General features: G+C 38.5%; 1 protein-coding gene across 1 annotated transcript in view; it reads left to right on the top strand.

Moving 5' to 3' along the window:
• MUSK (muscle associated receptor tyrosine kinase) overlaps positions 1 to 7,270 on the top strand; it is a 115,710-nt gene extending 108,440 nt beyond the window's left edge. Inside the window, exon 16 of the mRNA XM_042780387.1 lies at positions 6,591 to 7,270. Within this exon, the coding sequence (XP_042636321.1) occupies positions 6,591 to 7,270 (680 nt within the window). The remainder of the gene's footprint in view (positions 1 to 6,590) is intronic.
• The last annotated feature ends 14,411 nt before the right edge of the window (positions 7,271 to 21,681 follow it).

Genomic DNA, 21,681 nt, shown 5'->3' with positions numbered 1-21,681 from the left:
AGTATCACTACGGAAGTAGGATTGCCCAACCTTCCTTCCGAGGAGTGGCTGGTGGGTTTGAACCGCCAGCCGTCTGGTTAGCAGGCAAGTGTCTTAGCTACTATGCTACCAGAGCTCCCAAAGCTATGTATAGGTATTTGTAAGCTATGTATAGGTATTTGCAATTTTGTAATACCCTAAATTCTTGAGATTCAATCAAACACAAACTATATAATTTGTAAGTTTATGATGTCGGTGGTGGCATGTTTATACATCACTACTAAGAGTTTTTTCTCATTTTCATTGCTCAACAAGAACTCAGATTTATATGACCATTTGTTAAATTTATATCTAAAATCTATTTCAAAACACAGAGTCTGTTTCTGATTCAAACACATATAAGCATCAATCATTCTTAACATGATTCCACTGCTCTCACAGTGTCTTGGAACTTAACAGCATTTTAAAAAGATGACAAAAGAATGGAGGGAAGGACACAGGGAAGAAGTAACTATGGGGAGAAAGTGGGAGGGGAACTGTTGCATTATGGTAAATTGTAGTCAACGTCATGAGACAAAGTGTATGTGAGCTGCTTTATGGAAAGTGAATTTGCTCTGTAAACTTTCACCCAAATCTCTTAAAAAAAAAAAAAAGATGGCAAAAGAAGAGAGGATATTGGGAAAATTCATAAAATTCATTTCCAATGAAAGAAATCTGCTTTGATTCATACATTAGGAATATCAGGTACTTACTAAAAATGGTTGTACTTTAAAAATCAATTGCCTGGTATTGAAATCCTAGTGTATGATGGTTTTATAATCATAAATGTAAGGAAGTAGGTAGATCTGAAGAATTTTAGAGAGGAAGAGGTATTAAAGATTATAGACTTACCCACTATTTCAGAAGCTGAGAAAACAAAGTGAGTTAATTTATTGAAGATGTCATTCTTAAGATGGGGCTTGGAGCAGGTTTGAGATTTTCTTATATTGATCTATCCATGCATCCATCAATCCACCCAACATAAGTTGAAATCCTATAATGAACCATATGTAGTATTAGGTTTGAGGTTACAAAGGTCAATAAAACACAGTCTTCCCCTCAAGGAGTTTATTCTGCTTCAAAATCCTAACTAAGAATTGGCTTAGAATTATCATAATGTATAAAAAATTTTGAACTCTTAAAGAAGAGATTATATAAACACACTTTATCCTTCATATATATAATAGCAAACCATATGTTATTATATGGTTTATAATAACATAAATTTATAAATATATTGTTGTTGTTAGGTGTCATCAAGTCAGCTCCAACTCATAGTGACCCTATGTACAACAGAATGAAACACTGCTCAGTCCTGTGCCAACCGCATAATCCTTACCACACTTGAGCCCATGGTTGCAGCCACCATGTCAATCCATCTCATTGAGGACCTTCTCCTTTTTCGTTGACCCTCCACTTTACCAAGCATGATATCCTTCTCCAAGGAATGGCCCCTTACATGACCAAAGTAGGTGAGACGAAGTCTGGCCATTCTTGCTTCCAAGGAGCATTCTGCCTGCACTTCTTCCAGGACACATTTGTTAGTTCTTTTAGCAGTCCATGGTGCTTTGAGCATTCTTTGCCAACACCACAACTCAAAAGCATCAACTCTTCTTCGGTCTTCCTTGTTCATTGTCCAGCTCTCACATGCATATGAGGTGATTGAAAATACCATGTTTTGGGTTAAGCACACCTTAGTCTTCAAAGACACATCTTTGCTCTTCAGCACTTTAAAGAGGTTTTTTTGCAGCAGATTTTCCCAGTGCAATGTCATCTGATGTCTTGACTGCTGCTTCCATTGGTGTTGATTGTGGAACTAAGTAATACAAAATCTTTAACATCTTCAATCTTTTCTCCATTTATTGTGATGTTGTTTATTGGTCCAGTTATGAGGATTTTCATTTTATTTATGTTGAGATGTAATCCATACTTCAGACTGTAGTCTTTAATCTTCATCAGTAAGTGTTTCAAGTCATCCTCACTTTCAGCAAGCAAAGTTGTGTCGTTTGCATATCACAGGTTGATAATGAGTCTTCTTCCAATCCTGATGCTACGGTCTTCTTCATATAGTCCTGCTTCTTGGATTATTTGCTCCACATACAGATTGAATAAGTATGGTGAAAGGATACAACCCTGATGCTCTCCCTTCCTAATTTTAAACCATGGAGTATCCCCTTGTTCTGTTTGAATGACAGCCTCCTGGTCTATGTATAGTTTCCTCACGAGCACAATTAAGTGTTCCAGAATTCCTGTTCTTCTCAATGTTATCCACAATTTGTTATGTTCCACACAATTGAATGCTTTTGCATAGTCAATAAAACACAAGTAAACATCTTTCTGGTATTCTTTGTTTTTAGCCAAGATCCACCTGGCATTAGCAATGATATCCCTTGCTCCATGTCCTCTTTTGAATCCAGCTTACATTTCTGGAAGTTCTCTGTCAATATACTGCTGCAACTGTATTTGAATTATCTTCAGTAAGATTTTACTTGCATGCAATATTAATGATATTGTTTGATAATTTCCACATTCTGTTGGATCATCTTTCTTTGAAATAGGTACAAATACAGATCTCTTCCAGTCAGCTGGTCTGTAACTGTCTTCCAAACTTCTTGGCATAGACGAGTGACTGCTTCCAGCACAGCATCCGTTTGTTGAAATATCTCAGTGGATATTTCGTCAATTTCTGGGCCCTTGTTCTTCACCAATTCCTTCAGTGAAGCTTCGACTTCCTCCTTCAGTACCATTCGTTCTTGATCACATGCCAACTCCTGAAATGAATGAACACCAACCATTTTTTTTTTTGGTACAGTGACTCTGTATTCCTTCCATCTTCTTTTGATGCTTTCCGCAGCATTCAATATTTTGCCTATAGAATCTTTCAATACTGCAACTCAAGGCTTCACTTTTTTTCCTCAGTTCTTTCAGCTTAAGAAATGCCAAGTGTGTTCTTCCCTTTTGGTTTTCTGCCTCCAGGTCTCTGCACATTTCATTATAGTAATTTGCTTTGTCTGCTCGAGTTGCTCTTTGAAAGCTTCTGTTCAGCTCTTTTATCTTGTCATTTCTTCCATTTGCTTTAGTTACTGTCCATTCAAGGGCAAGTTTCAGAGCCTCTTCTGACATCCATTTTGGTCTTTTCTTCCTTTCCTGTCTTTTCTTCATGGATGTTCTTGATGTCATACCACAATTCATCTGGTTTTCAGTCATTAGTATCCAATGCATCAAATCTATTTTTAGATGGTCTCTAAATTCAGGAGGGATATAATCAAGGTCATATTTTGGCTCTCATGGACTTGTTTTAATTGTCATCAACTTCAACTTGAATTTTCATATAAACAGTTGATGATCTGCTCCACAGTCAGTTCCTAGCCTTGTTTTGGCCAAATATATTGCACTTCTCCATCACCTCTTTCCACAGATGTACTCAATTTGATTACTGGGTACTCCATCTGGCGAAGTCCACATGTATATCCATCATTTGTGTTGTTAAGAAAAGGTATTTGCAATGAATAAGTTGGTCTTGCAAAATTCTCTCATGTGATCGCCAGCACTATTTGTCACCAAGGCTGTATTTTCCAACAAAGTTTTCCAAGTTTTGCATTCCCATCACCAGTGATAATCAACACATCTTGACTGCATGTTTTGTCAATTTCAGACTGCAGAAGTTGGTAAAAATCTTCAATTTCCTCATATTTGGTTTTGGTGGTTTGATAGTTGTGTGTGTGTGTGTGTGTGTGTATGTGTGTATATGAGTCAGGGCTGACTCGATGGCACATAACAACAACAACAACATATATAAACTATATATATATATATAAACTATATATATAGTTTATAATAGCAAACCTGTTGTCTTGTTAGGTGGCGTCAAGTCATCTCCAACTCATAGAGACCTTATGCACAGCAGAACAAAACACTGTCTGGCCCCATGTCAGTCCCACAATCCTTGTTATACCTGAGCCCATCGTTGCAGCCACTGTGTCAATCCATCTCATTGAGAGCCTTCCCCTTTTTAGTTGATCCTCCACTTTACCAAGCATGAGATCTTTCTCCAGGGAATGATTCCTCTTGACAACATGACCAAAGTAGGTGAGACGAAGTCACTTCTCACTTCCAAGGACATTCTGGCTGCACTTCTTCCAGGGCAGATCTATTAGTCCTTTTAGCAGTCCATGGTACCTTAGCATTTTTCTCCAACACCACAACTCAAAAGCATCAACTCTTCTTCTGTCTTCCTTATTCATTGTCCAGCTCTCAGATGCATAGCAAACCTAAGACTGGGCAATCTACTTCCATAGTGATACCACCTCAGAAACCCAAGAAAGGGTTGCTGAGAGTTGGATTCAACTCGACGGCAGTGAGTTTGGTGTTTTTTGGTTTTTTTTTTTTTGGATATCTATATCTGTTCTGGGAGCTCTGGGAGCTCAGTGCCTAAGGCACTTGACTGATAACCAGAAGGGTGGCAGTTCAAACCCACCAGCCACTCCTCGGAAGGAAGATGGGGCAATCTACTTCTGGAGTGATACTGCCTCGGAAACCCAAGGAAGGGTCACTATGAGTCAGGTCTGACTCGACAGCACATAACAACAATAATATCTGTATCTAGATAGATGGGTAGACAGATAGATAGATAGATACAGACTTGTCAATAATCATCATAAAGTAGAAAGTTTCCATATAATATTTTTGTATCAGTGAGTGTGGCATTTAATTAAATAACTTCAGTTCAAAATGTTGTTTCCTTTTTACCCTCAGAGAAATGTGTTGTCATTTCTTTGATTCTTCTCTAGTACATGTAAATATACTGATTGCTAAAATCCCTGGAATTAAAAACCAACCCCTCAAACAGTAAGTCAAGATAACAATATTTATTTCTCTTCCTTTTTGAAACAACAAATGTTGTCCTTATTTTTTCTAATTTCCTGAAAAAAAGTAATAGATCTAACAATGTACTTTTATGGTGATGTGAAATCCTGCCCATTTGATTTACATATTCCAAATTCTCTAATTTCTCTCTCAGATATAGCAAGGTTTTAAGATTTGCAAATATCTTTCTGGAATTAAATCTAAGACTCTATTTATATTAATATTTTTCCTTTTAAAAATGAGCATCAGAAAACCTAAATTTCAAAATGGTTTATTGTAGCAGCTTGAATATTTCATCTAAGAATCTTGGGAATTTTTGTGTCCCCCCCCCCCATTCTTTCCAAATTTCATACAATATCATACTTGAGCAATATAAGCCAAAACACAGGGCAATTACATTACATACTAATATATGTACCTAAAGCTGACATCCATTCACAAATTCATTCACTAAATATTTATTAAGCACCTCTTTTGCCAGACAGGAGCTCTGGTAGCATAGTGCCTAAGGCACTTGACTGCTCACCAGAAGACTGGAGGTTCAAACCCACCAGCCACTCCTCAGAAGGAAGGTTGGGCAGTCCTACTTCCATAGTGTTACTGCCTCAGAAACACAAGGAGGGGTCGCTATGAGTCGGGTTTGACTCGACGGCACACAACAACAACTTTTGCCAGACACAGGGTATGAGTAGGGAACTTAAAGAAGAGTAAGACTAATTTCAAAGTGCTGAAATGCTGGGGAGAATAAATGGATGAATAAAATATAAGGTAGTAAGTACTAGGTTAAAGGATGGTAAAAGGAAAACCCGATACTGGAAGTGTCTAGAGCTAAGACAAGCTAGGAAGAGTAATGATTAAGCTGCAACTTAAAAGGTACATAGGAGAATTTCAGATTCTCATGGACTCTAGACTTCCTGGAGCCATGGGGAGTGAATGCATCCCTGAAACTATCGCCCTGAGCTAATCTTTAAACTTTAAATCAAAAATATCCCCTGAAATCATCTTAAAACCGAACAATAGTTTAGCTTCGTTAGTAAGGAAGATCTGCCTTGAGTTTTATGCTCTTTTAAGAACTGTCTATATGAGATCAAAGTGACAACAGCAAGTGGAAAAATTAGATGGGAACCTCACAGGACAGTGGGTTTACATTCATGAGGGCGGAGCAACCAGAAGACGGGTGAGGATGGTGGCACCACCCAAAGAACGTAACCCACCTCGCTGGATTGTGCATGTAGCAACTGCTGGATCGGCGTACGTGTTGCTGTGCGTGTTCTCAACGAGAACAACAAAATAAATAAGAGTTAGGGGAAAAAGGGTAATTATACAAAGAAATGGGGTCAAGGCTTGACCTTGTGGTACTGTCAACAGAAAACCAGAGCCCACATTTTCTGATTTGGCCACTGGCTTTTGAGATGCTCTTTCCATTGTGTTGTGGAGTGCCTGGATGGTGCAAAGGGTTAACAAGCTTGGCCCCTAGCCCAAAGGTCAGTAGTTCGAGTTCACCGGGAGGCCACCCCTCCCCCCAAAGACCTGGGCTCTACGTCCAAAATAATCAGCCATTGTAAACCCTATGGAGCACAGTTCTTCTCTGACACACAGGGGGAGCCATGAGTGAGAAGTGACTCCCCTGGCAGCTGGTTAGGCTTCACTTCCCCTTGTGTCTTGTTAGAAACCCATGTTAACAGTGGACCTTATTTTGGTTCCAGGCGTGTGTGCTGTCGGGAAGCCTATGTGCCTACTCTTTGAATACATGGCCTACGGCGACCTCAACGAGTTCCTCCGCAGCATGGCCCCTCACACCGCGTGCACCCTCAGCCACAGCGACTTGTCGAGGGCGCGGGTCTCCAGTCCCGGACCCCCGCCCCTCTCCTGCGCCGAGCAGCTTGGCATCGCCAGGCAGGTGGCCGCCGGCATGGCTTACCTATCTGAGCGCAAGTTCGTCCACCGCGACTTAGCCACCAGGAACTGCCTCGTGGGTGAGAACATGGTGGTGAAAATTGCAGACTTCGGCCTCTCCAGGAATATCTACTCAGCCGATTACTACAAAGCCAACGAAAACGATGCTATCCCTATCCGCTGGATGCCCCCAGAGTCCATTTTCTATAACCGCTACACCACGGAGTCTGATGTGTGGGCCTACGGAGTGGTCCTGTGGGAGATCTTCTCCTACGGCCTGCAGCCCTACTATGGCATGGCCCATGAGGAGGTCATTTACTATGTGAGAGATGGCAACATCCTCTCCTGCCCTGAGAACTGCCCTCTGGAGCTGTACAATCTAATGCGCCTGTGTTGGAGCAAGCTGCCTGCTGACAGACCCAGTTTCACCAGCATCCACCGAATTCTGGAACGCATGTGTGAGAGGGCAGAAGGAACTGAGAGTGTCTAAGGGTGAAGATGCTGGAACAAAACACTGCAGTCTCCTCTCAGACTCTGTGGGCCAGAGCAAGTCAAGACCAGAGACCCAAGACCCTGCAGAGAGGAAAGAGTCATAGCAGACATGAGTACAATATTGTTTTTCAGGAAAAATGAAGGCAGTACAGAATTCATATGGCAGATGGACAGAGTACACGTCTGGGCTAAGAAATGTGTCAAATAGCAAAAGAGAACTGTTGCTCCTCATGGGGAAAGTTTGTTTTACATATTGTTCAAGAAAGGGTATCATCTGTTCGGTTCCTGAATCAGTATTGAATTTTCATATGAAATGTGATACAAACTTTCATTTTTAATAAAGTTAGTCCCTGTCCATTATGAAATTAAGAAATTTAGGTAAAGTAAGGAAAACCAGAAAGGAGGAAAAAATATATGTTGTCTCACCAAAGAAAATTAGTTTTTTGTTGAATTTCTTCCATGTATTTACCACGTAACTTTCTATTGGTTATATTCTACAGAGTGGTGGTGACACTATATTGATAGAGTGTTTTTAAGGAATAAAGTGGCAAATCAGCAAGGCTATATTCTTATCATGATGTTCAGTTCCCTCTTCTGTCTTTGTGCTCCTTCCCCTTTAGAGGTTTTTCCTTTTGTAACTTGTCTTGAGTTAATTTGCTTGTTTCTACAGTTTTTCTGAAAAGGGGGTCTTATATCTTAAGAATTTGCCTTTGTCTTTGAAAGTTTTGTTAGTACTTTCATTTAAATCTTTATTTCTTCCTCTTTCCCAGACCTTTCTGCCCTGTTTCGGTTCTTTAGCTCTTTTCCTCCTTTTATTTCATGTATACCAGAAACGCCAAGCAGCAATAATTTTTAAGAAACATTGCAGACTGATAACGCAAATGTCTTTTGCAAAATTCTAGTTTTCGTCTGTGCATGCCTTTGAAACCACACATTTCAAATTTGACATTCAACTATCTTATTACCACTGTCCATTAAATCACTTAAACAGTAGCTTATTAATAACAGGATTTCAGAAGCTGCTCTTAGAATTCTCGAGTCGTTTCAAACTTCTATTTTTGTGCATTCTGACGTTTTTTTTTTTTCTTTTAGAAATAATTCAATTGGTGGTAGAATTAGAATAGTGTTGTTTACCAACTTTCTACATGACTTATTACCCTGTGTCGCATTTGTTGATTAAAAGAAACAGCAACAACCTTCTGGACTCAGATCCCTGGTCCTGAAGATGTCTCAGAGGGGCCTATGCAATATGTCCTTACCCAAGGCTGGTGTGAATGACCTAAGTTCATTCCTGGTACAGCATGGAGCCAAATTCTCCTGAAAAGCAAATAAACAGGAACAGAAAATAGGAGTCCGCTCGACACATATCATGCTCGGTAAAAAGGGTTAGCGACAAAGGGGAAGACACTCAACAAGGTGGATTGACATGGTGACTGATGGCCTCAAGTGTGGCATTGATTGTGAGGATGACACAGGACTGGGTAGTACTTCATTCTGTTGTGCAGAAGGTCTCTAGGAATTGAAACCGACTTGCCTGCACATGACAACAACTCTACACACGAATTAGCCATGAGGGAAATGGAGACATGGTCTAAATTCTTAAAAGTGGATCTTCAGCTGTCATTTGGAAAGCTGTCCGAAATCCCCGAGCCACCTTAATGTGACAAGTTACTGTTGTTGCTGGAAAACTTGCCATTTTTCATTTGTTCATAGCCCTTCTAAGCAGTCAATACCAGAACAATGGAGAAATTACCCTGGACTCAGCCCTTTTTTACCCCGATAGTCCATCAGTTTTAGTTCCTAAAAATCTGCCACTCTAATCCCTTCCCACTCCACTCTACTACTGCCTATTACTCAGGCTCGACAAGGGCCTGCCTATTATCCAGCCTTCCTCTCATTTCAGGTCTGAGCAGAGTCCACCAGCATGACAGTGAAAAGCCTGTGTTTATTCACAGCTTAAGGAGCTCGGGTGGTACAATGCTTAAGGCAATCAGAAGGTTGGCAGTTCAAACCCACTAGCCGTTCCGCAGAAGGAAGTTGGGGCAATCTACTTCTGCTTTGGAAACCCAAAGGGGGTTGCTATGAGTCAGAATTTATGATGCCAGTGAGATGTTTATTCACAGCTTTGATTCATAAATAGAAAAGTCAGAATTTAGGATCAAGACACAGAGAGGAGTTTTAAAGTCATGATTGTAAGTACCCAATTGAGACCGTCTTCCAAAGGGCTAGTTCAGTATGAGTCCAAAAGAGAAAGTGAAGAGGTCAATAAAGCCTGGAGCTTTAGTATAGATATCCATGGCTTATTTTTAACTGGGTCGTATGTGTTCTGCAAAATATGAAGATGCCTTCAGGTTTCCCCAGGCGATAGGGTTTTATGGTAAAAGAACTATGTGGAAGGCAGGCCAGTGGGAAAAGCTACCCAGCATTACCTTATAGAAAACCACTGCTCGAACAGATACTCAGAGTGCCACGTGGCTCATCCTCCAGGTTTCCATCACTCCCGCTCGATGTGGCCACTCTGAGCTATTTTCTGCTCCCCTCTGCCACTGCTGGTTAACTGTTCTCACTTTTCCTGTCTCTTCCAGCTGGCTTCTACACCCTCATGGATTCTCTGTGTGTTCCTTAGTCTCTAGTATTGAAGATCCCAAAGCAAAAGAATAGCAATATAGGTAAATACACTAAGTGTGTGAATATTAAGAAAGACATACAAAATTACTAAATATTTAAAGTAATTGAAAACTATTGAGTATAAATCCCAATATAGTAATAGTAATAATAATGGTAATAATATTATAATCAGCATTTATTGAATGCTTACCTTCCGTTCTAAGCTTTTAAATATGTAAGCTGAAACATTAACAATATCCCTGTTATGTAGGTACTATCATCATCCCTGTTCTTCAGATTTGGAAACAGGTACAGTTTGATTGTGAAACTTGTCCAAGTTCACAGAGTAGCAGAGCCTGGGTTAGGACCAGAGAGGCCAACCACCAAAGTTGAGTTTTTAACCATCAGGCTGTGCTGTCACAGCACATTGGGGAAGAAATGACTGAACATCAGGGCCTTTCTGGAGGTGATTTGTAATTTGCATTTAGTATCAAAATACACACTGTGCACCTGATCATACTAATTTCCTTTCCAGCTCTGTGTAATGAATAGCAAAAAGGTGTATTTTGGCATTGCCATTTTTAAGTTAATAAAAAATTCAGATAGATGGTCTTTATTGTTTCATTAGATTTAGTTGCATTTTCAGATTATGTTCAGATTGCTCATTCCAATGTTCTGTATCTCAGGAACATGGACCATTACTTACCATTATCATTTTCCTCTCTGAATAAAGATTGTTTTCCCCCAATGTAGAATCAGTGTGTAAACTCAAAAAGGGAGAAGAGTGAAAGAGATACTCACAGTGCCATTGTCAGCAAGTGCTTGAAGGGGCATCAGTAAGGCACAGAAATTGTTTGAAATGGTCAAATAGCAAACACGGCAGGAATACAAGAGTATTTTTATTGCACATGACACCAAAAAACACATTCCCTGGTATTGTGATGGACAGAAATAGAATATTTTCTTTTCATTTTATAGTATATTATAAACCTGTTCTAAAAATCTAATTTAATTTCTGGTTAATAATCCATTTTATGGATATGCCATAACTTAATCAGTATCTTGTAACTAAACCTTTGTGGGGTTTTTTTCCTAATTTTCATTATTACAAAAAATAATGGTCATTTTTATTTGCACATATCTACAATTATTTCTTTATGAAAATTCTGAGAAAGGGAATGCCTGAGCCAACTGGGATGTACAATATTAAGATTTTGTTATGTACAGTATTGTCACATTCTCCAGAAATATCATTCTCATCTGTAAATTGTTTAAGAGATCTCACAGCATTACACATTGCTATTATAGAGCATTTATCCTGTTTTTTTTAATGAATATTTTGTCTATTTCATTACAGAAAAAGAGAATCTTATTATAATTTCCTTTTTGAAGTTACTAGTGAGATTGAATTTTTCTTGTTTATATGTCATTTATAATTTCTGTTTTGGGAATCACCTATAGTTCATTTTTGCATAGGTTGTTCATTTTCTAATTGACTTTTATAAGAGTTGTTTTATAAAAAGAATATTATATCTTTATCATACTTTATATATACACTTTCACCTTAAAATAGCATTTTATTTTTTATAGCAATGGAAAAATCACATTGATTAAGGGTAGAGTTGCACATCCAATTATTGTAATTACTGTCATAAGTTATATACCTATGAAAAGTTGAATTAGCAAATGTTGTGTGGTGGATATATTTACAACAAATAAAAGAAAAGTAGCCACTGAAGCTGCTCCATGGGATTTGGTTCCTTGGTTTGGAGGTTTAGAGTCATGGTTTCATGGGACATCCCAGTTAATTGGCCTAATAATGTGTTTAGTTCTTCTGTTCTACCTCCTGGTTTGTTATATAGTACTACCTGGGGTCTTAAAAGCTTGCAAGTGGCCATCTAAGGCACAATTGGTCTCTGTTTACCTGGAACCTCAGAGAAAGAAGGAGAGTCAGGAATAGAAGGAAGATATAGAATAGAGGCTAATTGCCTCCTTGAACAACTGCCTCCTTTGCCATGAGACCAGAAGAACTGGATGGTGCCCGGCTACCATTACTGAACACTTTGATCAAAGATTCCATGTCCTGATCAAAAGGGGGAAAATACAGAACTTCAAATTTTCATGGACTCTAGATTTTCTGCAACCATGGATGGTGGATGAATCCCTGAAACTATTACCCTATGATAATCTTTAAACTGCAAATCAAAAATATCCCTTCAAATCACTTTAACCTGAACAGTAGTTAGCTTAACTTAATAAAAAGTTCTGTCTTGAGCATTTTTCTCTTAAGAATTATTTATATGGGATCAAATTGACAACAGCAATTAGAAAGATCAGACAGAAGAAATCTTAGGGAGCAGTGAGTTAATGTTAAGGAGGGAAGAACAACTCAGAAAAGGACAGTGAGAATCAATGTCATTAAATTGTATATGTAGAAGAAACTATTGAATTAGTGTTATGTTTTGCTGTGTATATTCTCACAAACAAAAAAGAAATACAACTTAAGGAAAAAAAATACTTTCTGATTGCAAAAGCAATACTTTTTTGAAAAGAAAAACAAAATCAAGAAAATAGCAGTTAGTGATAAGTAACATTAATACTATGATAGATATTCATCCAGTCTTTTTCAAATAGATAGGTAAGCAGGTTGACAGACAGACAGACAGATAGATAAGCAGACAGGCAGACAGAAAGTTAGAGATATTTTTAAGCAAGAGCCAGAGAATACTATTATATTGCTCACATCTTGCTTTTAAAAACTTAATATATCTTAAACATTTCCTATATAAATATGTACTGATGTACAAATCACTTTTATGGTTGAATGGTATTCTATTATATGGATTTATTGTCATTTTTGACTATTATTTTATTGTTGGACATTTGCTTTTTCTTCTATTCTGCATTATAAATTAGAAAAACTTCATAATTTATCCTGTTGCTAAATTTTGTATCTATCTTAAATGATTTCTTTAGAAATGGAATTTCTAGATCAAGTGAAATACATACTTTCAGTGCTTTTTATCTATTGACAGATTTCCTTCCTGGATTATTTTATCAGCGTACACATGTAACAGCCAGATGAGAGTTCCTCTTTCTTTCAACCTCTCTAATACTGAGCACTACTATTTTTAATCATTTTTAATACAGTAAATTGCATTTTTATCTTATAGCTTAAACCTGTGTTTCTTCAAATACTGATATGGTTGAATATTAAAAAAAAAATGTTTTGGGGACAATTGATTTCTTTTGTGATTTGCCTCCTTCTGTTATTTTACTATTGAGTGTATTTTTTTTCTTGTTGCTTTGTAAATGCACTTTATATATTAAGTGGTTAAACTTTTTCACATATGTTTCAACTACTTTTATCATGTTAAAAATGTATACTTTTCCTTTGTCTTTTGCTAGAAGGTCAGGAAAGAATGTTGAATTTTCAGTTGAAGAGATGACTGTGGTTTTCCCCTTACTTGATCTGTTAATATGTGGAATTGTATGGGTTCATTTCCTACTGTTGAAATCTCTTTATGTTCAGGGAATAAATCCTCTTTGGGTTTATTTGGGTTTACCAATACTTTACTACCAAATCTGTTTTCTTAACACTTTATCTGCATTAATATTTCTAAGTTCGTAAGATTAAAATAGTTTATATTGTTTTTTCTCTTAGCGTTTGGTATCAGTGTTTGATAATTTCCTAAATTTAAGAGTTGCTTTCTGTTCCTGGTTAGTTTATTTTCAAACACTTGTTATTTATAAAAGCAGCACATACACAGGATTTCTCAAAAACTACTAAGAATGTTGCAAATAAAAATCCCCCTCACCCCATTCTTCTCTAGTTACAGCCTATGTGGCAACCACTGTAGCCATTTCTGGTTTCAGTTCTTCCAGTGATCACCATTGCAGTTCTACAAAATACACCTCCATCTCTCTTTCTGAAGTGTTCAATTTAAAAAGGTCTGTAATAGTTCCCTTCCTCAAAGATGAGCAATTTAGAGCATTTAGACTACCTTTCTCACACTCCCTCTGCATTTACTGAGGTATGTTAGCTGATGTATTATCAGTTGTATTGTTTGCCATTTTAACTTTAAAAAACATACTAAAACAAAGGTTACCCATTGATGCTGGGCTATGTGAGATAAGAAAATTAGAGTTCCCACACTTCCATCCGGGAGCTCTGGTAGCATAGTGGCTAAGACACTTGCCTGCTAACCAGAGGGCTGGCGGTTCAAACCCACCAGCCACTCCTCGGAAGGAAAGTTGGGCAATCCTACTTCCGTAGTGATACTGCCTCGGAAACCCAAGGAGGGGTCGCTATGAGTCGGGGCCGACTCGACGGCACATAACAACAACAACAACAACACTTCCATCCATTGCTCCATCCTGCCTCTCAACTATAGTCAGCCAAACACCTATTTCTGTGCTGTCAAGATCTATAATATTTGCATTCTGTTCTGCAATAAATTAACATTTGAGTGTTTTGACTATAGATTGATTGCAAACATGAAAAAGAAACAAAATAGCTGAAACAGTGTGATCATATATTTACACATTGCCAAATGAAATAATGGCATTCAATTATTTTAATTTGGTAATTTTATCTTTACTATACAATGATTCTTTTTCTTTCCTCTATTTCATGAAAGAAATAACACTTAAAATATCACTAGATTTTTACATTTTCTTCTGTTCCTTACATTACTTCTGTTTCTTCCTGTATCTTTCTTGCCTCTCTTTCATGCTTTTTTCTTTCTGCAAATGTATGACAATCTTTGCTTTATCATACACAATTATTTAAAAAGAGAGAGAGAGAGTTGTTTGATTAGCATAGGTAGCAGGAGTAGATTTCCTTTACAGTTTTGTGACCACACAAGGCCTGTCCTTAATGGAGGAGTTCTGGTGGCGCAGCGGATAAGGCATCTGGCTGCCAACCAGAAGGTCAGCAGTTCAAACCCACCAGCCACTCCGTGGAAGGAAGATGGGGCAATCTACTTCCATGAAGATTTACAGCCTTGGAAACCCAATGGGGGTCTCTATGAGTCAGAATCAACTCAATGGCAGTGAGTTTGGGTTGTTTTTTTTTTTTTTTTTGGTCCTTAATGGGATGGCTAACTATGGGCTCTGCTTATGTAGTTCACTGGGAGGGTATAGGCAAACTGAGTGAAATCAAAACCCAAAACCAAACCCATTGCCATCAAGTTGAGTCCAACTCACAGCAACTCTGTAGCACAGTACAAGTCCCTATAGGGTTTCCAAAGCTGAGTGAGAATCTGCACAATTGCCAGTGAGGGAAGTTCCACTCTGAGGATGTACAACTTCAGTGTGGTTCACTTCCAGTTAGAACTGTCATTCTTTAATCCCTTCCATTCTCCATAAGAGTCTGAGTCTCCCCTCCATGTTCGACTCTGCTTCTGTACCCAGATTCAACACTCATACCAAAGGCCCTTGTCAGGCAAGTCTGCTAACATATTCTGAAAGCAGTTCTTAGGGCTCCAGCTGGCAGTGGGGCCTCTTGGTCCACCTGCTCTATATACAGTCCTTGGGTTGACCACTCTGGTTGACAACCCACAGCCCATCCCTGCTCTCAGTGTCTGCTGACTCAGAGCATGAAGTCTTTATACAGGAAAATCACTTCCTACCTCCACTAACACCTGGCTCATGTGAACTGCAGGCTGCAGTTTGTTTCATGTGCTCTGCATTATTCGCAAATAAGGGCATTACAATACTCTCTGCCTTCCAAATATTTGTCAAAGGCACAGCACTTAGACTGTTTTCAGTATGTCCATAGAATTACTCTTATTTATATACATTTACTTTCGTATCAGTGAAATCTTGGGAGGAAAAGAAAGTCCAGTCTACCATTTTAATCAGTAAGCCACTCTGGAACAGGTGAAATACCTTAGGAATTACCTACTCTCTCTCCCCCTAAGTCTTCTTTGTTGGTTCTTTCTTTCTCCCAGCCTCTTGATGTTGAAACATCTCACAGCTCAAACCTTTGACTTTGTCTCTCTTCTCTCTGGTGATTTCCTTTAGTTATATGGATTAAAACACAAAAAGTCCTATAATTATATTCAAGGATATACATATGTCTAGATGTTTGGCCTTGCCTTTTAAAAGAGCATGCCATCTGAGTGTGAAGCAAAAATAAAGGTGAAGTAAAATAATTAAATGTCTTCCTTACTGGGTCCCTCTTAATTAAAAACTTCAAAGAGATTCAACAGAGATAGTTTTTCATATAAGCTTCATCACACATGTAATTACCCAACTGGCCATCGTTACCCTCTTTGCAAACCACCACCTCTCATAAGTATATGCCACGCTTAGAATTTTGGTCTTAAGAAGAGAAACCCCCTGCAGTGCTAAGATTATGTCAGAGAAATGCTAACCACAAAACGCTAGACTCAGATACACACTATCATTTTCTGGGTGTTCTCTTGACTATTTAGAGCTTTGATTAAAATAAGAAGTGTTGGCATGACACTGCTTTATGCCTTTCTTTCTTTAGCAATGTTGACACCATGGTGGGTAGTAAGATGCTTCACTTATTTCAATGGACACTTGACTCAAGTTTGAAATAAATATGTGATTTGATGTAGATTCCACTGTTGCTATCTTGGTTTTGTTTTAATTTGGCAAAGTATTTTATTCATGGCACAAATATATACAGCAAAATTTATTCAACAATTTCTACATATACAACTCAGTGATTTGGGTTAAATTCTTCATGTTGAGTACTACTCTCGCTATCTCTTCACCACTATTAACTTAGACTCACTGTCACCTAAACTTCCCATCTCTGATTTGAAGTTACTGCTGTCAGTTTGACCCCATATAGATAATTTGTAAAACAACACAATGCTCAAGGCAAGCAATCTTAGAAATCAAGATAAACTGTTGTTTGGTTTAAAGATGACTTCACACGATAGCTTTGGTTCAAGGTTTAAAGAATCTCAGAGCAATAGATTTGGGAAGTTCTTCTAGTATCAATGCATCAAGTACATCTAGATTCTATAACAATTTTAAACTTTGTTTTGCATTTTTCTCTCTTTTGATCAGGATCCATCTACGGAGTCCTTGATCAAAACATTCAGCAATGATAGCTGGGCACCATCCAGTTCTTCTGGCCTCATGGCAAAGGAAGCAATTCATGAAGCCAAGTAGACCTGCAGTCCAGCTCCTTCTGCGATTCCTTGGTCTCCTCACTCTGCCACTCCAGGTGCAGAGAACAATTGTTGTATATTGGATGGCCACTCACAAGCGTTCAAGATCTTAGGCACTACTTAACAAACTAGGAGGTAGACTAGAAGCTTTAAAAACAACATTAGGCCAATTGACTAGGCTGTTCCATGAAACCATGACCCTAAACCTTCAAACCAAGACACCCCATCAGGTGTTTGGTTGTACCTAAGTAGCATCAGCAACTGCTCCCCACTCACCTCGGTTTTTTTTTTTTTTTGCTGTTGTAAAATTATTATATATGACAAAACATTTGCCAATTGCCATTTTGGTTTTTAAAATAATATAATATATTATTATTTTAAGGGTCTAAAGAAAGCACATAGACCCTCAATAAGATGGAATGACATAGTGGCTGCAACTGTGTCTAAATGGACTAAAATATAACAATTGTGAGAATTGTGCAGGACTGGGCAGTGTTTCTTTCTGTTGAGCATGGGGTTGCTATCTCCACAGTACTTAACATCAACTATGTTTAACACAGTGCCCTATGTACAGGTGGAACTTGATCAAGAATTAAATGAATGAGTGATGTGACCAGACAACTAACTAAAACCATGTATTCTCAACTAGTAAGGACTCTATGCCATTTACATTCTAGCCTTAACAATTTAAAAGGATGGATTTCATTGCTCAGGAGTATCCTGTGACTAATATATTGAAGCAGTTTCTTAAGATTTCCCTTAAGCAGACAGAATCATTTACTTTCTCTCATTTATATACCACTCAATATTCACTGACAACCTACTATATATTAAATAACGGGTACCTGGGACTAAAAGTAACATAATTATCCTTGGCCTCGGGTAGCTCGCATTTTAGTTGGGGCAAGGGGGGGTCGCTATGAGTCAAGTCTGACTTGATGGCACATAACAACAACAACAAAGTGACATGGGTCACTGCCTTTTTTTTTTTTTTTTTTTTTTTTTGCAATGTTCCCTCCCCTCCCCTCCCACCCCTGGCAACCAACAAAGTAAATTTCCTTCCATATATAAACCTTTCCTTGACTTTTTACAATAATGAGATGGTACCTCATTGTTGTTTTGATTTGCACCTCTCTGATGGCTAATGATCATGAGCTTTTCTTCATGCAGTTGCTGGGCGCCTGAATATCCTCCTGGTGAAGTATCCATTCATGTTTTCTGCTGAGTTTTTAATTGGATTGTTAATGTTTTGGTTGTTGAGGTGTTGGAGTTTTCCATTAATTTTAGAGATAAGTCCCTTGTCAGATATATAATTATCGACAAGTATGAATTTGTTACTGTCATTTTGTTATGTGCTTTTTCGTGGTGTTGATTTCTTTGTTCCATATTAATTTTCTGTGCTGAGCTCGTTTTGTTTATGAAACTTGTTATCACTTCCTTCGTTGCTATTTTAGTATTTGCTAAATATTTGTGCTGGTCCTCTTTTTATTTTGATGTGAGAGTCTATCATTTTTCTTTGAAGTTACCCTATGATTTATAATTTTCTTCCCGTTTAGAACAGTCTGTTCTGACTTATAGTTGTGTTGACTTCCCTACCATTTAGAAGTTCTATAACTACACAATTTTTTCCGTTTTTGGTTTGTAGTTGTCCTTATTTGTCAATTGATGTCTCTGGTTCCCTGTTTACAATCTTGTAGGCTTATTTACCTTGGATACTTCCATAGCTGGGTTAGTTTCTGGGTTATATCATCATGTTTGTTAATGGTCAGTTGTTGGCTGTTGTTGCTTCTCTGTCCAAAGGGCTCCCTTTAGCATCTCTTGTAAGGTTGGTCTGGTTTTAACAAATTCCCTTAATTTCTGCTTATCTGGAAATGTCCTAATTTCACCATCATATTTGAGGGACAATTTTGCTTGCTACATATGAGTCAGGGCTGACTCGATGGCACATAACAACAACAACAACAACACATAATTCTTGGTTAGATATTTTTCTCCTTCAGTGTTTTATATATAACATCCCATTGTCTTTTCGCCTGCATGGTTTCTGAGGAGAAATCTGAGTTTAGTCTTATTGGTTGCCCCTTGTAAGTAACTTTTCATTTTTCCTGTTCTCAGGTCCCAACACCACTCGGAAACATTCAGGCTGTTGGTCCCGTCAGAGCAGCTGACAGTCTACTTCTCTGACTATCTTCATACTCACTGTTTTCATTCAGGTTTTTCCACTAGTTGGTGCCTAACCCACTTCTGCATACTTCTTTTCAAAGTTCGGGGCTCCAGGATTATCTTCTGTATCTCTGTCAATTGGTTTCTTTTTCTTTGTTGAAGAGGGTCTGTGAGCTTGTCTGCCTATTCCTCCATCTTACCAGAAGTCAACCTCATGAATTTTTGAATTACAAATTGGAAAAATGAGAATCTGTAAAGATTTATACCTTAGAAACCCAAAAGGGGTCACTATGAGTCAGAATCAACTTGACGGCTTAGTTAGTTTTTAACTGAGTACAGACCATTGCACCACCCAGGGACATTTGACTGTGACCTTTTGGAGGCAGATTGCCAGGACTTTCTTCCAAGGAACTTCTGGGTGGCTATACACTGCCTTCATTTATGTTTGTAGCTGCTTAACTGTTTGCATGCCAGAGACTCCACATTATGTGTATAAAGGGTTAATTAGTTTAAAATACATCTTTTCACCCTTTAGTATGCCCTGGTTAATTGAAGTTAACAGATTTCAAAATCAACTTAAAATCAGTTCTCTTTAAGTTCTAGGAGTTATAACTGTACAGCTTTCAAGATTCAATGGTCAAACCAAAATCCAGCCAGACTTAAGTGTTCTGGTGTCTGAGAACCAAAAAAAAAAAAAAAAAAATCACTGCCATCAAGTTGATTTCACTCATAGCAACACCTCCTTGGGTTTCCGAGGCAGTATCTTTATGGAAGTAGATTGCCCAGTCTTCCTTTTTGAGGAGTAGCTGGTGGGTTTGAACTGCCAGCCTTCTGGTTAGCAATCAAATGCCTTAGGCACACCACCACCAGAGCTCCCAAGGTCTGAGAAGAGGGCATGCTATTATCAATGTGTTTGGACGTATTTGTAATGACACTACATATCTCGTCAAGAATTTCTTCTCATTTCTCCAAGGCAGAAGAAAGGGAGGATCCTCCCACCAAAATTCAGGCAAAGGGATGAAATCCTTGCTCACTCTCCCTAAATCTGAAATCCAGGAGATGGGGAGCCTTGTGTTGCCGGACAAACCCTGGCTGTGGACCAGCAGTACATGGTGGGCACTTGGCCTGGAGCAAGTGCTAGTCTGGAATCTGTTGGGCAGAGTGATTGGCTTGAGGAGAGTTTATCTCCAGGAAATTTCTCTGCTGGGCAGACAGGGGTGGGCAAGAGGGAGGCAGAAGAGTCTGCTTTCCTGGAAATATTTTTTCAGGAGAGAGGTTTAAAAACATCCTCACTTATATCTAGATGTGCCTTTCCTAAATAGATTGAAGATGCTTCTTGAGAGCTGTAGAATAGATTTACAGGAAGGAGTATTCAGCTAAAGTTATGTGAAAACTGTAATCTTTCTGGTCAATTTGCTCCTGGAATAGCTATCACTGAAAGGCAGCCAATAGTGAATTGTGTGTGTGTGTGTGTGACCTTTGAAGGGAAATATTTTAAATTGATTTTTTTTTTTCTGTTACAAAGGAAAAACTCAACATTAAGTGCAACAAATGATATAAAATTGGATGTTAATATAAAATCGACTTACTTATATTCCTTAATTTGGAGATTTAATGTTGGTAATGTCAATTGGGAGGGACTTACTGTAGGCTTTCAAATGTTTTGACAGGCTTCCAGTTCAAGATGAGAGAGAGAGACCATAGGCCTCACCACCTGGAGTCTCAGACTACAGATTTGAAAAATTTCTGGAAGATGGAGAACAGATGGGGTCTTGCTGGAGATGAGAGAGTGTTGTGAAGCCCTTCTTCTTGACTAAGCCCTTGAGAGGCTTCTAGTCAGGCAGAGCCAGTACGTATGGGGAGCAGAAGGGGAAGAAGAGACAGAAAGATGGCAGTGCCACAGCTGCTCCCCACAACCATGCCCTCTTTTCCCAGGCCCCCAAAAGTGCCCAGCGCCAGCAACACCAGCTTTCGCACTGAACAAAGCACTGGAGTGCATTCTCTCATAACAAGTCACTTGTCTGGATAGGACTAGAGTTGCCCATGTGGATACTGGTACTTCACAGTAAAACTATCCTCATTTCGGCCTTTGTCTGCCTAATCATCCCTTCTCTCCATTAGGAGAGACCTGATAGAGGAAAGCCTGCTGGAGAAAGCTCACACTTTCACTGTATGTTAATTAGCTCAGTCCTTCAGCAAAAGGAACAGATACCTGAGTATTTGCAGACATCTAAGAAAAGCTACAGCACCACTGAGGGGGACCAAGAAGAGCAAATTGCAAAAAAAGAAAATTAATAATAATAACACCCAAGGAAACAGCTGAGAAGATCTAAAGAAAAAATATGCTAATTAGCATTTGCAAAGTTGTTTAAGATACTGAGATACAGCATCCAAGACACAAGAACAGGTTGGTATAGAAAAGAAGAAAACAAAGTTCTTTTTTCTTTCTGTTTTTAAAATTTAGATACTAAAAGGGAAAAGTAAA

The sequence above is a fragment of the Orycteropus afer genome, unplaced genomic scaffold (genome assembly GCF_000298275.1).
Source record: "Orycteropus afer afer isolate SDZICR_OR568_19922 unplaced genomic scaffold, OryAfe1.0 scaffold00037, whole genome shotgun sequence".
Taxonomy (NCBI): domain Eukaryota; kingdom Metazoa; phylum Chordata; class Mammalia; order Tubulidentata; family Orycteropodidae; genus Orycteropus; species Orycteropus afer.
Note: the sequence above shows the minus strand (reverse complement) of the source record. Positions and strands in the feature narration are given on the sequence as shown.